Raw genomic sequence first — 17191 nt, 5'->3', positions numbered from 1 at the left:
ATAGGGTCAGAATAGGCCACGCCCCAGATCAAATGCTCACACATTAAAATTTCAACTAGTACAAAAGTGTCAAGACATTACATCACAAGTATTAAACAACATAAAATCTCTCACCTTTCTAGGTTAAAGTAGCTAAAGGAGTTATCTGACCTCCAAGCACAAGAACACCTCCCCTACAGCATGAAACTGTCTTCACAGACAGCAGCACCAAAAGCACATTCTCCCTCTCCCCTGAGTGCCACTGCCCTGAAACAAAAACAGCTTGTTATCTCACATTTGCTTGTTTTCCCTCCCACTCAAATGCACCTCTAATACAGATGAGTCATCAGTCATTAGTGTCCACGGGGAAAGCTACTTAGCTGTCAAATACATCTGAAATCTCTCTGCTATTTCTCATATGCATTTTAAGTTGTATTGTGGAGGGAAAAGCAAAATACAATTAAACTAAACTTGTATAGGACTTTTTATTGGCAGATGATTATTATTAAAGACAAATAACTATATTAGAAATTAATTTTAAGACCCATACAATGCTTTAACTAAAATAAAAATGTATTTGAGATAAAATTGTGAAAAAACAGGGTTTTACCAGTGCTTATTTTTGATCACTGGCTAAAATGTGATCCAAAAAATCTTATACTGCTCAGAGATCATATTCAGGTTGTTTCTGCAGGTCTGCAGGTTTTTTTTTTACCATTTAGACTTGTAGAATTTCAGCCTTTTGTAGCCAACAGCAACAAATGTCAAAGGAAGCTCGGTGGATTTTAGGGTATGGGATGGATCCAGATTTAGAAAGCTTGAGCATAGTGTTGAATGTCAGATTCACTCCTGGGGGGCTTAGAGGGCGTAAATGTTCACATTTCAATTATAATGAATTATAAAGCTCATCTGTAGAAGTAAATACGGATCAACTTTAATTGGAGTTTATTAATAAAATATGCTTGTAACTACACTGTAATACCAGTTTCTGAACCTTTAAACTCTGGGTGTATGCAGATGTTTCACAGCTCTATATGTTTATAGGCAAATATACAGTATGTGCATATTTATGCATACATAGAATGTATGTTTGTGAATCATGGGTGTTTGCATGGGTGTATGTAAATGTCAGATTGGTATTTTAGTTGATTTAGTTTCCGAATATGCCAGAAAATGAAAAAAAAAAAGCTATTTTAAGTCTAAGTGATCCATCTAAGTAATCCCTTGTGAAAGTTTGTGCTCCTGCATGACTGGACACCAAATCAAACCTGAACTCCAGTTCACCTTGTGTTCTCTCCTGTTGTCTACACATCAATTTGGCGGCCAGCACTAATATCAAGCAATAAAACGTTAACAGACATGTGAGGCGGAGCTGCCCTTTTCTTTTAATTTATTCGGGCCATTTATACATCTGTTCACGTCCCTTCTTACCTTCTGAGCGCCCATCAAGATTGAAGCCTTGCTTTTCGGGCAGCTCAACATCATCTTAATGCAATTCAAAGACCTACATTCTACACCAGAGTTGCCGTGGCAACAAAGTCCCCCCCACCCCCTCCCTGAGATGCTGAAAGATCAATAGAGTATCCTCGACGGTGTGGCAGGAAATGCTCTGGCACAGATGGTCTTCTGAGAAACCATGAGCTTTGTGGCCTAGTTACCATCTGAAAACTAACAAAATCAAAAAGGGTCACTTTTATATTGAAGTTTAATAAACTTGGGCAACAATATTAGATTAAATCTGCACCATAGATCATAAGACTGCAGAAATTATCTCACCCCACTGTAGCTCTTTTATGGGAGTCTATTTAACAGGAAGTATGATCTGCACTGTTGTAGCCTACTTTATTGTTTTAGCTTTCCCAGTGTTAAAAAAAAGGAAATTTATTGTTGGCACTGTGGTGCCAACAATAAAGGGGTGTTGCTAAATAAACAAATTCTCTCTTGGGGGTTTGGAAATTTTCTCACATAGTCAACCACCTAGTGTGTGTTATTTGCACATGGAAATGGTTTAACCTCAGTATAAATGGGACTTAACACAGGAAATAATTATGTGTGCTGGTTGTATTTTCATCTTGCTTGTATATTGTTTGTTGAATAAATTCCACAGGAGCTGTTAAGGTGGTCTTATTTCAGAGATAGAGGTTATAGTGGGGGTGGAAAAACAAACCAAGTGAAGGATTGGATCCAGTGCCTTTCTTAACAGACAGTCTAATGGTTTACTGAAGTAATACAACAGTCAGTGTTGAGTAAATTTGATCAGCAACCTTCGAGCCCTCTGGTTTGTGCTTCAAGCTGTTCTACTTCCCTCAGAAAATGGCATCATATCAACACAGATTTTAATGAGAGCTCTGATTGGACAGCAGTATTTCATAGTTAATGAGGTGCTGTTGTCTGTCAGACAGTAGCCAGCCAGCAGAGTAAGCTGGGAGTTTTCATTTGCTGGCTGTCAATTTCTCGCATCTCTATCTTGAACATGCGTAAAAACTTGAATGAATAACGTAAAGCTTGAAAGGTGGAGAAAGAGAGCTTGGCTTGTTTGTTGTATTTCTGCTATGAAATTTGACATGTGGCATTCAAAATATTCCATTAATTTCGCTGCAGGCCTTTTATAATAAAATTTAATTTAGACCTATTGTTACTCTAAGCATTATATGCTTGCTTTGGGCACAATTGGGGACAAAATCGGTGGTGTTAAGGCACGTCAGCACCACCTCAACATGGTGGAACGTAGATAAAAAGGCTCTAAAATTAGTCACAACAAATTGGATGAAGCATCAAAAACGGTGAAAAACAGACACTATTTGTGTTTAAAATCCCCAGCCAGTTTTCCTGAGTGAATTAAAATAAAAGAGAGCTGGACCTTTATTAAAAAAAAAGGAAGAGAGACATTACTGTTGATTGACACATTGGATCTGGCAGGGATCAAAAGTGTCACACTGTGGGGGTGGATGGGGTGGTGGTGGGCTGCAGCAACTCACAGTATGTCATTCTCTAAACCAAGAAAAGAGAAATAAGTTGTCATCCCTTTACTTTATTGGCATTAACAGGCTCTCTCATCAACAGTGAAGCTTAAGGCATTAGCAATCAAGATGGATGCCAAAGAGGGTAAAACCACTGGCAATGTGGCATCAGCACATCACCGTTTGTGTTCCACTGGGGTCTCTTATGGTTATTACAGCCAAGAATCACTTTTTACTCCCGTCACCACAGGCGTGTTCTCTCCGAGAATGAAATCAATACCTTTAAATGGGAATCAGAGAGTCAGAACATCCTCAACGCCTCTGTCGGATGGATTCAAAAACAAGCTGTATTTCCGCCGTTTTCACCTTTACTTTTTGTTGCCGTGATTTACATGACAGGTTTCTGTCTAATTTTTGCAGTACATCTCAGAAGCACGGGGAGAGAGAACGTGAAAAGGTCATAAAAATCTTTGAGCCCTGTTGACAAGTGCCCTTTTCTACCTTTAATTCTCCATCCTGATGTGAAACTCAGAGCAAGAAAAACACACAACCCTTGTTATGGAAATGTACATAGCATGTAGTTACCTAATATAGGAAAACTGTCCTGTGATCATTCAAGAAATTATATGATTCAGTGGTGATGTAGTCTGGTGGCACAAAAAAACATTCTGTTATTTCCATTAAAAGGCTACAGAGACATGGGCTCCTGACAGCGTTGGTGCAGCCTTTCATCATCCCAGGTGCCATTATTTCAGAAAAGCTCCATTTCATTTTGTGATTGATACCTTGCTGGCAGTCTCAGCAATCTTGGTCAGAGTCTGGATTTTTGCAGCATGCTCTCATAAAGGCTATGATGCTATTTATTAATTCAAAGATCTCTATTTTCTGACTCAGTTTCTATCTTATTTCTCTTTGTCTGTCTCAAATACAGGACCTGGAAGCTGATCAACTATGGACCGGCTGGTTGTGTGCGTGCTGCTGTGTGCAGCTCTGGTGAAGGGATACAGCTGCCCGGGCCGCTGCATCTGCCAGCACCTCTCTCCCACTCTGACTCTGCTCTGTGCTAAGACTGGTCTGTTGTTTGTACCCCCAACCATAGACCGCAAGACCGTCGAGCTGCGACTTACTGACAACTTCATCACAATCATCCGCAGGAAAGACTTTTTCAACATGACTAGTTTGGTCCACCTCACCTTGTCCCGTAATACCATCAGCCAGATCACCCCCCATGCCTTTGTCGGCCTGCGATCTTTGCGGGCGCTCCACATGGATGGAAACCGTCTCAGTGTGATTAAGAGTGACCACTTTAAAGGCCTCATCAACCTGCGTCACCTCATCCTAGGAAACAACCAGATCCACCATGTGGCCCCCACCTCCTTCGATGAGTTTGTTGCCACCATAGAGGACTTAGATCTTTCTAATAACAACCTGCGTGGCCTTCCCTGGGAAGCCATAGCCAGAATGACCAACATTAACACACTCACACTGGACCACAACCTGATTGATCACATTGGAGCAGGGACTTTTACGCTGCTCACCAAGCTGGTCCGCCTGGACATGACCTCTAACAGGCTGCAGAAGCTGCCACCAGACAGCCTGTTCCAGCATGCACAGGTCCTGTCTGATGCCAAGGGCTCCAGCTCCTCCACTCTGGCTGTGAGCTTTGGTGGAAACCCTCTTCACTGTAACTGTGAGCTGCTGTGGCTTCGCAGGCTGACAAGAGAGGATGATCTGGAGACCTGTGCTTCGCCAGAGCACCTCATGGATAAGTATTTCTGGTCCATCCAAGAGGAGGAGTTTATCTGTGACCCTCCGCTGATCACCAAACATCTTTCCACTAAGCCCTTTGTGATGGAAGGGCAGGGTGTGACTCTTAAATGCAAAGCCGTGGGTGATCCAGACCCAGAGATTCACTGGCGGTCACCAGACGGCAAGCTGGTGCATAATAACTCCCGCACCATCCTGTATGATAATGGCACCCTCGATATTCTCATCACCACGCTGAAGGACAGCGGGGCATTTAATTGTGTGGCGTCCAATGCCGCAGGCATTGCCACAGCTGCTGTTGAAATCAACATGATCCCCTTACCCTTGTTTGTTAACAACACAGGCCACATGCGCGAGGACCCCGGCCTCTCAGACATCACCACCTCCTCCAAATCTGGCAATGACACCAAGGGCTACGACAAGCAGGACAGGAGGGTGATGGTCACCGAGCTGACCTCCTCCTCCGCTGTGATCCGTTGGCCATCTGAGCGCCACATCCCCGGGATCAGGATGTACCAGATTCAGTACAACAGCACGGCAGATGATACTTTGGTGTACAGGTAAGCCATGGTGGAGGGGGTAGAGGGATTGAGAGAGGGGAGGGTGGTAGAGCAGGGACATGAGGAAAGGTGAGACATCTGGAGTTACCATCTGCTGAATGACACAGCGGTACGTTATGGCAGATTGACAGATCCCAAAGATGCAAAATGATTAAGTATGTCCACAAATAAGCGCAGCCCATATAGTGTACTCTGCGGTATAAACTCAGGATGAATGTTTTTCCATAAATTTAAATGCATTAAAATGCATTGTAATATGCACAAAATGTACAGTACACTTAAGATATTTATAGATTCAGCAAATCATTTTCTATCTCCGATGTTTGAGTAGATTTTCAGCATCATTAAAACATAATATGTCAATAAACAATAACATGAGGGCCAACTACTTCACTGCATGTAACTGTTTGTATAATTAGCAAGTGTCTGCATTAATTGTTTAAACACAGAGTGTGGTTACATGTGATTGTAATGATAGGCTTGGTTGCAGTGGAGAAAGAAGTATTCAGATTATTTATTTACTTTAGGTAAAATAGCAATACACTATACCATTACTGGTACACTATAAAAATACTCAATTACAAGTAAAAGTCATGCATTCAAAATTACTAAAATTACTACAGTAAAAGTAGAAGTGTTATCAGCAAAATGTACCTAAAGTATCAAAACTCTTAAATTATATTTATTTGAAAAAGGTCCCCTGTGAGTGATATGCTATTATTTATTACGTTATCATAATTTTAACACTGATGCAACAATTTGTAAGCAGATGCTGGTTGGATGAGATGGAGCTAGTTTGAGTTACTACTAATTAGTTGGATTCATCCAGTGGTTCGTAAACTACGGGTCATAAAATATATCTGAGGGGTCCTAGGATGCTTAATGGGAGGAAAGAACAAAAAAGCTAAGTTCTGCTACACAAGTTTGTATTGTTTTTCACTTTTCTCAGTTTACAAAATTTTGGAACATTTAACCCTTTTGGCCTCAAACAGGTATTCAGTTGAAAACTCATGGACATCTGAAACATGACAACAGATGTTGCATTTTTGTAAGAGGTAATGAGCCAAACAAGTTCAAAACCAATGTTTTAGTTTACAAGATTATAATGTTGTTAAAGTAAAATATTAATCTGAAAAAAGTAACTATAACTTCAGCTTTTAAGATTTTCCCCGTTTTCCCATGAAATGTATTTAAGTAAAATGGACATAGTCAAGTAAAGTACCTCAAAATTGTACTTAAGTACAGTACATGAGTAGATGTGAGTAAATGTAATTTAATGTTGTAGTCAAGGTAGAGCTATCACACTTTATAGGCCAACTAAATGGTTTGTATATAAATTCTTATTCTGAAAAGGAGCTAGTAACGAAAACCTGAACTAAATCTGGTATACTGAGAATTATTTCAGGATTTATGTGTTCATGGAGCGAGTTAATAATAGTGGTCGACTTTCTTTTTATTTTTTTTTATTTTAGATTCTATTAGATATAATGAGTCACTCTCCTGTATAATTTTCTCATCCAGTTTAGGCATGGAGCTGAGTGTTGTTTTGTCTTTAGGTGGTACATTATTACCTACAAATGATAACCATCAAACTCCTCCTTTAGGGAAAAGGAACAAGCTTCTAATTATATTAACGCCAATGTTGACCTGAAGACAATGCCTTCCTCCATTGTATTTAGAGTCGAATAATCTTGCAGTTGCCAACAAAATGTGACCTTAGGTATTCACACATCAAAACTGCTTTCATATCATGCGTCACTTGTCCTGTAGCCTGCAGCTGTTGTGGCATATTCTTTAGACAGCGAGCCTCCTCTGCCTTGTTTATCACCTTGCAGTTTACATTTTATACACAAACCCAATAGAGCAACTGCTCACTGCTGTTTTATAATGTAACATATTCTCTCATAAGTCAACTTTAATGAAGTGTTGTGCTTTTTATGTTTGTCTACCAGAATGAGTGATATTTAATGCCAGTGCTGCAATTCCCCTGTTGTCTTTTTGAGGTGTGGGACTGACACCTTTGTGTGATTTAATACACCTTATGCAAATCAGTAAATGTGGGCGTTGTAATTCCGATGATTACTCGGCTACATCTTCACCACCACACTATGTTTCTTTTCTCTGCAGAATGATCCCATCTACCAGCAAGAACTTCTTAATCAATGATCTGGCCGCAGGACGGGAGTATGACCTTTGTGTGCTGGCGGTTTACGACGACGGCATCACATCATTAACGGCCACACGTGTGGTTGGCTGTGTGCAGTTCCACACGGCCAGTGAGGTCAGCCAGTGTCGCTTCATGCACAGCCAGTTCCTGGGAGGCACTATGATCATCATTATTGGTGGTATAATTGTTGCTTCTGTCCTGGTTTTCATAATCATCCTGATGATCCGTTACAAGGCCTACAGCAGCCCAGAGGACAGCAAGACCAAGGTCAGCTCCAGCATGCACTCCCAGACCAATGGCAGCCAGCAGCGGCTCCAGCGCTCTGCCTCCAAGCAGCCCTCTGACGAAGGCCAGCGTGAAGCCCTGGTGCCCAAAGAGTGCTTGGCGCTGGTGCTGAAGGTAGACAATGAGAAGAGGGAGGATCCAGCAGCCACCACTGCCATCCTTGAGGTAGAGCTGCCTCCCCTGACTGTAGACAAGATGAAGAGAAGGACAAGCCTGGATGCACAGCGTTCTGGACCCCCATCTGACGACACGCAGACTGACAGTAGCCTGACGGGCTCCACCATGTCCCTTTGTCTCATAGGCTCCAATGCTGGCACCAAGGAGGCACCCAGGCTCAAGGACAAGAAAAGTGCCTTGGCCAACATGGGATTGCTCCCCAATGAGCTGGCACGAACTAGGCACAGATTTTCTTTTGACGGAGGGGATTACTCCATTTTTCAGAGTCATAGTTACCCACGCAGAGCGAGGACGAGGTGGCACAAGTCCACCAACCAGCTCAACATGGAGTCATCGCCGCTCGCCAACAGGAGAGTCACGTTCAGTAGCACTGAGTGGATGCTTGAGAGCACAGTCTGAGGAGAGCAGTGTAGCTGAAAGAAACGGCTCAGCCACACGCAAACATACACATGTAAAAACACAAATATGTCTACATGCCATATGACAGACACGTTTCTCTTGCGCACAGCAAATGATAAACACAAGCACATTTACTTACACATGCAAACTTTCTGTGAGTTGCTGGAGAAGAACACAGTCTCCCTTCATCCTGCCTCCCCATCATACTCCCAGAGAGGTTTGTTGGCCATGTCCTTTCTTTATGCAGCAGTGCCTTATTAAAAAAAAATGTACGAATGGAGGATGCTGCTCACTGTAGTCATAAACCTTCCTCTCTATTATTGCCTCCCTATAATGGGAAGCATTTCTTTGGATTTTTAAGTTTCTCCTTTTTCTGTGACATGCCAAGAGAGTATGGCGTTTGGATGTGACTGTTTAATTGTTTAAAAAAGGAAAAAAACAAACAAACAAACTTCATCATAGCTGTAAAGTGGACAGCCAGGTATCCTGTTATGTCAATCATGTTTTGGGTTCTATCAACAAAAAAAAAACTTTTGCACAGAAGACACGAGATACAAGGACAAGTATCACCACCAGTCTATACAATAATAATTATTAAAAAGAAAGAATAGGATTTTACACATGCCGATTTCTAATGTTAGCATAGAGAGGATGGACCTGGAAACCAACCGTGGATCCTGCTCTGATGGTCGGACTGTATTATGTTAAATAGGTATTGTTCCAGATGTGACTGTATATTAATCGGTACTGTATCTGGCTGGTCTAGATAAAAAGACAACCAACAAAAAAGACATATATAAGTATATTAAAACATTGGTGTATGTGTACTAACTATGTAAGTAAGTCAAGTCATATGTCACATGACTTTTTACAAAGCATTTGGGTGTTGGCTGCAAGTTTTTACATTAAAAACCTGTGTCATCACACCTCGCCCTTATTTAGTATGTCAAAGTTTGGACCATTTATCCCCTCACGAAGGGTATTAAATTTTTTGTGTGGGTTAACTGTATCAGTGGCATTTTTTTCCTGTGCTTGAGGAGCAACAGTGTGTGTCCACTGCAGGGAGGTACACGCAAATTGAGATAAATATTTGATTCCTGAGTACTATTTATAAGGCTTCTGTGAAAGCTGCATGGAGCAGAGTTGGGTGTGGGACAATGAGGGACATGATAACTGGACGTGGTGCTGAATCCAAATGCAGCCAGCTGTTATTGGCAAGGGTGTGGGATATGTTGCTTCCCACTAGAGGGAGACAAAGCTTAGGTTTTTAAGGTTCACTTTTTCTCAAAATCTAATTCTGGATGGACTGAAGACTTAGATCTTGAAAAACGGGTAACACTTTACTTAGACCTCCCTTATTTATCACCTACGTCCAGCACTGCATGTAAACAGCTATTACATGGTTTATAAAACATTATTATGTAGTTGTAAGTCGAGAAAAGGACATTTTTAAATGTTTATGTATTGTCAACATGTTTTACTCCTTTTGTGAAGCGCCTGTAACTGTGTATAAACAGAGCATGAATGATTAATAGCAAAATATGACAGCTATAATCATGTTTAATTATGTGTTATCATTACACACATGAATAAATCCTTAAAGTATGTGTTAAAAAACATTTGACTGAAAAAAAAACCACTAGATAAATTCACTCAGATTAAAAACGATTCATAAGTATGTTCAAAACTCATGAAGACATTTTGAGCTTTCTACCGTATCCCATGGCCTTCACTGTTTGCCAAGTTGTCATGGGCGAGTGAAGAAGTTTATAAATAAATAAATACTGCATTCATAAATAAAAAAGAGAAATTTTTGTATCATTAAAACTGATATATTGTAAATAATTTACTAACTGTTTAAACTGATGCTTCATAAGAGGAGTCATAATTGTTGACAAATCAATTCATAAACACTTTAATTTTCCCAAAATTAATATCTGCTTATTATAATGTGTTATAAACCTTTTTTTTTGTATACTATGCATATAAATGCTTAACACAGGGGGTGAAATAAGGTGTTATTATAATTAAACATAAGGTGTAGTATGGAGTCAGGCCACAAAATCTTCCATAGTTGTAAAACTGCAAACTGGGTTGAGATCTAGTGACTTAAAAGCCTGTAGAATTTTGGTCACGTCATTTTCAAACTAACCAATCCCTTTAGTGAACCCTGATGCACAGAAGCATCTGCATTTGAGGTTTTTCTTTTAACCCCCTCTCCACTCCCCTCCCCTCCCCTCTCCTCTGTAGGCTTGACAGTGGGAAAAGATATGATCAGGGTGGATGAGGATTTGTTTGCTACTACAGACTCTGATTACAGCACTACTTAACACAGGCTGAGATGAAACGGAGCTGCATTTACAGCAAAGAGATAAAACATAGAGCAGAGAGATAAGTCACACTGGAGGTTTTCCATCCTCTTGAATCTCCTATTTGCATCCTCAGTGACTGAGACGATTGAGTCTTAAGAACTGGGCCAACTCTTCCTTTCTCCTCATCACACTTAACCAGTTTTAGCATTCTGCTTTTAAGGTCAGCCACAAAAGTTCACATTCGACATAGCCTAAAATACTGGTTTTCCTGCTAGAACAAGACTTAACTTTAGGGTGTACATACTCAGCTGTCAGTTAGTGGTGCACATATTTTTCAACCACTGTCAGTCTCCTCATTAACTGCTGATGGTTTCCAGTCTGGAAATGTGTTGGTGGCCATTTCTCACAACAGGAGAAAAAGTATTTCTGTCTGTTCCTATCTGTAACCATTATTTAACACAAAATCTGCTTAGGCAGAAGGAGACTGACTTCACCCAATCTTCAGAATTGGCCAGGGTAGCCAAACTAGCGGACACTGGGGGTAGAGGAAAGTATGTGGTGTCTCATCAGCATTTCTGAGTGACTGCAACAAATGTGCCTTAATTTGGTGAGGATGAGGGGGGTTTTCCAACTGAAGATCCCATTATATATTTAATACATAGTAATGCGAGTTTAAAAAGTCCAATCTGAACATGGTTTAGTACTTACAAGACTTAAAGTCTTGTCCATGCTGTCTGCTCCACATTACTACTTTTTTCAACAAACTTTATTCCAACTGTGCTGAAACTTACAACACTACAACACTAATGCAAAATTTGGACCTTTTTTTTCTCTGTGATTAGTTTATTTCATCACACTTATATATGACACCTGCAAACTGACTCCAAACTGCAATTGTCCGATCCAAATGGATCCTTGTGTTGCTGATTTTCCAGTAGCCTCATATCTGTGTGTGATGCTTGTATAACTACAAATTTCAATCATTTATTTATGTATTTTTTTTTCTGTCTCCTGAAAATCAAGTATATCAAGACAATTCATACAGTTTCTGTGGAGAGAGAACTTCTCCAACTATAGCAAACTATTGAAACTGTAAATAAAGATTTTGTTTTCCTGCTGCCATCTCAACTATTTGGGGAGACTTGCAGTACTAGTCATTAGCATAAAGTCACACCCGTATTGAGTAATGGCTTTTTGACAGCTACAGCATGAAAGGCACACACATTTCATTATTTGTAATGTAGCAGGAAAATGTATTATTTGCATTTATTTCTAAACAAGATTTAAGAGTCCACCGCAATGTTAGCGGTTTTGTAAGGCTGTCCTATTCTGCATTGAGCTGAATGCTAACGTTAGCCTGCTAACATGACTACATGCTTTTTCCACAGTGGGGGCACGTGAGTGAGGGCACTAGAGGAAATGACGGGATCACCGAAGTCATTAGGGTACATCTTTTGGGAACCATTTGCAAATTCATCCAGTAGATTTTGAGATATCTGTCAGCCACTTTGGACCAAATTGGTGGAACGACAGATCAACATTGCCATCACTCGAGTTGTGCAGCTTGCATGGTTTAGAACTGCACACAAGACTTCTGTTAATTGTGGAAACAGCGCCATTACTTCTGCTATCTAAACCATTTGTGGAGACTTGCAGTAAGGGACATTTACAAAGAGTTGCGCCCTGTAGCCTATTAAGGAAGGGCTTTTTTCAAAAAGCTACAGTTTGAGGTGCACATATATTCAATATCCTATTTATTGGTTATTTTTTCTTGATAATAATTGTATGAATAAGTTGTCTTAACTAGATATATGCAGCTCGTATTAACCCTGACAATATGTTCTATAAAGCTCAGTCAACACGATTTGACCAGCCAAATTTAATTTACTTTTTTCTATTTCCAAGATTCGGGCAGTTGCAGCCAAGCTCAACACAGCCCACTCTGCTGCTTACAGAGAACACTTAGCCTATTGACACAGACTCAGCAAAGTGCTTCGGGCTCTTCCAGTACACACGCACACACATTTTCAAAATGGTTTACCAACACTTCCTTCAGCATCAGATTATCTAAAAATACTCAGATGGCTCTAGCCTACCACTTCTTACCAGTATTATTTAGACTTTGACTGTTTGAAAAATGGTAAATACAAAATGTAGTCTGACAAGTGTGATAGGAAGAAACTGACAAGTGGTACAGAACACGGTGCTAATAAGGTCTGAATAGTTCTGTTATTGAATCTTTTTCTCAGGTATTAAATTCACCCAAAGTACTACATTACGTAAGCAATAAGACGACCTGCAGCTCTCTTATAGAGAGCCGAACCATAGAGTGGTCTTCCATTAGTATAGCAGCCAAAGAGCACTTCTGCAAATCACTAAATAAATTCACTTTGATCATGAATAACATCTTATTAAGGTATATCTCCTGCATCATAAGACTGCATGTTCAAACTGGGACAGGACTGCGGTGAGGTCTTTGATCCATGATGGCCTATAGAGAGGAAGCCCCCTCTATGTATTGCTTTACAAATAGCCTGACAAATCAAAAAATCACAACTCAAATCATAAATTTTTTAGTTTTTAGTAAGTATAAAAGTATGAATTATTAACTCACTTATCTAGTTTTACACTGCCACCTCATTAAACTGCTGTATTTGGCTCAGAACACATGATGTTATCTTAACAGGCAGGTGGATCTTACATTTATAGTACAGGATGTTTACAACTCCATCATTTTATACTCTGTGACAAATAGTGACACATAACCATTTCTGTTAAAGTATATTCTCTAATTTATTTGACAACAGATGTATGATTCAGAATAATACAGACCTGTATGGAAATTGCTGTGCTGCATACAAATATAATACAAATTAAAAACAAAATGAATAAAATACAATGCACATCCTATAATAATTGGTGAGGAAACTTGGGAGACAAAGGGTCTCCTTGTGAGGCAGACCGAATGAGGAGAAACTAAATGATCAATCAATGAGCCTGCAGCTGACAGAATTCTCCATGAAGCATGAGGCAGGTACCGCACCATCCCTCTCCATGCTGCCTGCTGTCTGTACTGCCGATCAGTGTGCTTCAAGCCACTGCAGAGGTGGATGTGGAATTGCTTCACAGAACGCCCACAGAGAGGGCCGAGAGCGCAGGTTTGTTGATGTCTAACAAAGTACAAAACAGAATGGGTAGAGAAAAGCCCCGTGTGAATTTTAAGGCGAACAAAGGAATCTGCAGTCGTTTTCCTGGTTGTTTCCTGAGCTGTGCGTCTGTCCATGGTTATGCATCTCAGTCTCCAGAACTATCATCTGAGCTGTCCTCACCTGCTGCTTTCCAGTTTTTCCTCCTCTTCTTTATTGAGTTCGGCCCCGAGTCTGAGTCTTTGTGGGAGTCCTGCTTTCGCTTTTTGCGACGGTGAGTCCGTCTCTCCCTTTCTCTTTCATCATCACTGTCCCCTAAGCTACTGTCCTCATCCCTCTCTCTAGTTTTAGCCATTTTCTTGTTTTTATGACGACTTTTAGTCCTTTTACTCTGCTTCTCGTTGGCAGCACTGCTGTCATCGCTGCTGCTCGTGCTCTCCGCTTTCTTGCGCTTTCCTTCCTCGCCTTTCCTTTTCCTTTTCTTTTTCTTCTTTCGAGATTTTTTTGACCTTTTTGATAAGCTTGCTTCCGTGTCAGACTTGGACTTTTTCATTTTGTGGTGCCCAGTTTTCTTCGTGGCACTGTTTTTTTCACTAAAGAAAAATTGAACAAAATAAATGTACGCTACACAGTGAATTGGTATAATTTTATGTATGACATAATGAATTAAATTTTACACATCACAATCAGTTTATTTGTCATAAAGGGTGCTACTCGGCTTTTGAAGGGACACAGTTGTGTAATCTCTTCTGGAGCTCTGGAGGGGCTTTCTAAAATCTGATACAACATAAAAAAAAAAACACCTTTAGGCCTCAGTGTTTTAACTGAAAGTTTGCTTGGCATTCACATCATATGGGTAGAGATGTTAAAGATTCCCATGTTAACAACTTGCAAATGTCCACATCATCAAGATATGTATGAAAAAGGAGACAATTGTGTGAGGATTAAAATACGTCCATGGTATGTACCACCGTATTAGTAAGTGTCAAGTCAGATATATCTGAGCTTTCAGAAAACTTTCTGAAACTTTGATATTGATAACACTGCGTAACAAAAGATGTCATTCCGTTGCATTATGAGAAGTGTAGGATCCATGTTTTTCGGAGCTGGATATCTCAACTCTTTGTGGCATTCATTTATAAAAAATAAAAAAAATTCATCTTTCTCTAGCTTGACCCCCAATGTCATGGAAGTGTTAAATCGCTGGAGTGCCCCTTTAAAATATGAGTTGCATATGTAGCTCAATTCTAATGTTTTGATTATTTGATGCATCGCTATACTTTTGCTTACCTGTCACTTTCAAACTCCTCCGGATAAAGCTCCTTGAAGCCACTATGTCCCCATCTGTAAAGTCAGCACATAAGATAAGCTTTCTCATTTTACTTCTTTTCACATTTGAGAAGTTAGCCACTCATTTTTCCAAAAAATGCAAGAACCTAAAATCTATTCAGATGAAGATTTAGTCATGTAATGTATATGTAGCTTTGGCAATATTGTTGCTATACATTCATGGCAATAAAGCTAATTTGAATTTAATGTACCTGTCAGGATCACTGGCCTTAAATTCATACAGTTTGCGAGACCAGTATCGAGCCTCTCTGTCATCATGTTCTGAGATTCGCTCTCTGCTTCGACTCAAGTCTCTGGGTTGATCTGGTACTCGATTCACTCGCCCCCTGAAAAACAACCATCATTAATAAATCAAATGGTAACAAACAGTAACAGCTCTCTATACTGAGACCAACATTATGAAACATCCTTCCAAATGACCTCTGGTGTGCGTTCAGGTGGCTCAAAATAAACTTAGACATTCACTGTTGCTACCTCACACACTCCGTATCTGACAAATGTTTGTGGTGGGATGTTGCGGTCTCCCAGTCTCGCATTTTCCACATCTCCATCTCCTCCTGGATCTGCAGTGGGTCAACAAGTAAGTACATTAAAGGATTGCCCAGACGCACAGACTAACACCTATGAATTCACCAAAAGCAACTGTACAGGATTCAAATATTAAAAGCAGTAATATACAGTATACATTCTTCAAGACTTGTAAAGAACAAAAACATTTGTGAAACATTCAGTTTGTGAATGTGTTACCTACATTTATATCTTAGTACAATGATATTTGTCACCTGGGTGTGAAAGTGGATCAGTGCATCACAAAACGCTTAATCCATATACAGGTCAACAACACATCTCTAAGATAAGATTTCGCTCCTGGACAGAAAAACGTCACCTATTTTAATAATGGTATAGTAATAATGGTAAATTAAAGCCTCACAAATGTGAGGATTTGCTGCCTTTCTTTGTCTTATGCATCAAGCAAACTGAGGACGTCGCATTAAGGTTTATGGGATTCATTTAGAAAACAAATACTAGATTACTCAGTAATGAAAATAATAGAGGCAGTTCTACAACAGATTGATCTGACTTAAGTGTTCATCAGAATCAGAGCTTTTCAGACAATGTGAATGTTTTCAGGGTATCATAAAACAAGGTTATAACGTTACTTGGGGGGAGTAAGTTTTTCTTGCATTCTCAGCCCCATCCAAGGTGGAAACCAAGACAGTGATGACTTGTTTCTATTAGCCTGCATTAGTTTAGATAGGTATACTTATATAAATAAACTGGCCACTGAGTACGTTTCCCACTTGTCACACAAACGCATGAACTCACCTTGTTGTGGGCATCTGTGTGGCGGATTACATTCCTCAGCAACGTCTTCCCCAACGGCTGCTTTGACATGATGACACCTGGCATGAGACAAATGTAAGTGATCCACAGACAAGACCGATCGTTTTTTAATACCCCTAAGGATAACGTTAACGGTGATAAGTGCAAACAGATCTTACTGATACATGATTGCAGTAATTACTCTGTAAACGTTAACGTTACATGAACGCTCAAAATCACCTGTTAGCCTACCTCGCTAGCTAACACTGTTGGATATTAATATACAAGACTAGTATCAAGTAACAAGAATCTATTGCTTGCAGGTAGTTCAAAGAACATAAACTACTCTTTCACCGTTATTTCGTGCATGTGAACAAACTGTACCTTTTCAAAACGAGTGGCATTCAAGAGGAACAACACACAGCTCACAGCCAGACTGTATATAAAAAGCTCACAGCCTTTACCGGCACTTCCGCTTTACTGATATACGTAACGTCGTCGAACTTTGGACGTCACTGAACGTTTGAAAACTTGAGCTGTGATTGGTCCAAATCGTCCGTCAATCATCGTGGCAAAAGCAGTGAACCTTTCTGCTAGTGGATATTCAACAATGAAAATGTTTAACTGCCAGATTAACGGTACCGGTATTTTGAATTTTGAAAAGTGAATAAATAAAATATAAGTAAACATTCGATAACAAAATAAAATAATATTTTAAGCCACCATTTTAAAGAACTACTAATACCCACAGCTAATTAGCAAAATT

The 17191-nt window shown here is 39.9% G+C and overlaps 2 protein-coding genes across 6 annotated transcripts in view; one reads left to right on the top strand and one right to left on the bottom strand.

The window, feature by feature from the left end:
- The window catches only part of lrfn1 (leucine rich repeat and fibronectin type III domain containing 1), a 115000-nt gene extending 105697 nt beyond the window's left edge, over positions 1-9303 (top strand). For both annotated transcript variants that reach the window (XM_038694140.1, XM_038694139.1), the window contains 2 exons: positions 3871-5266; positions 7394-9303. In XM_038694140.1, coding sequence (XP_038550068.1) covers positions 3891-5266; positions 7394-8294 — 2277 coding nt within the window. In that variant the 5' untranslated portion in view covers positions 3871-3890 and the 3' untranslated portion in view covers positions 8295-9303. The remainder of the gene's footprint in view (positions 1-3870; positions 5267-7393) is intronic.
- Positions 9304-13374: 4071 nt separating this feature from the next.
- Positions 13375-16930, bottom strand: nkapd1 (NKAP domain containing 1). 4 transcript variants are annotated; one of them, XM_038694150.1, is made up of 7 exons: positions 16810-16930; positions 16429-16505; positions 15577-15665; positions 15294-15428; positions 15043-15096; positions 13936-14345; positions 13375-13776 (listed from the first exon to the last, which is right to left on the bottom strand). In XM_038694150.1, the coding sequence occupies exons 2-7, from the start codon at positions 16495-16497 to the stop codon at positions 13730-13732; spliced, it is 804 nt and encodes a 267-aa protein (XP_038550078.1). In that variant the 5' UTR covers positions 16498-16505; positions 16810-16930; the 3' UTR covers positions 13375-13729. The 4 variants fall into 4 exon arrangements, with proteins under 4 accessions (XP_038550078.1, XP_038550079.1, XP_038550080.1 ...); XM_038694151.1 differs by lacking the exon at positions 16810-16930 and adding an exon at positions 16678-16764; XM_038694152.1 differs by having other exon boundaries at positions 13375-14345.
- Positions 16931-17191: the final 261 nt, after the last annotated feature.

This window comes from Micropterus salmoides, unplaced genomic scaffold (genome assembly GCF_014851395.1).
Source record: "Micropterus salmoides isolate LMB-PRFRI ecotype aquatic unplaced genomic scaffold, ASM1485139v1 Ms_hic_scaffold_3, whole genome shotgun sequence".
NCBI lineage: Eukaryota > Metazoa > Chordata > Actinopteri > Centrarchiformes > Centrarchidae > Micropterus > Micropterus salmoides.
The sequence above is the reverse complement of the archived record's forward strand: the minus strand, read 5'-3'. Positions and strand labels throughout refer to the sequence as shown.

Excerpts from the sequence above, each read along its gene's own strand:
- nkapd1 (XM_038694150.1), bottom strand. The coding sequence starts at position 16,497 with ATGTCAAAGCAGCCGTTGGGGAAGACGTTGCTGAGGAATGTAATCCGC. Across the intron at positions 14,346-15,042 it reads GAGGAGTTTGAAAGTGACAG|TGAAAAAAACAGTGCCACGA; the intron begins GTAAGCAAAAGT and ends ATTTTTCTTTAG. Across the intron at positions 13,777-13,935 it reads GAAAAACTGGAAAGCAGCAG|ACATCAACAAACCTGCGCTC; the intron begins GTGAGGACAGCT and ends GTACTTTGTTAG.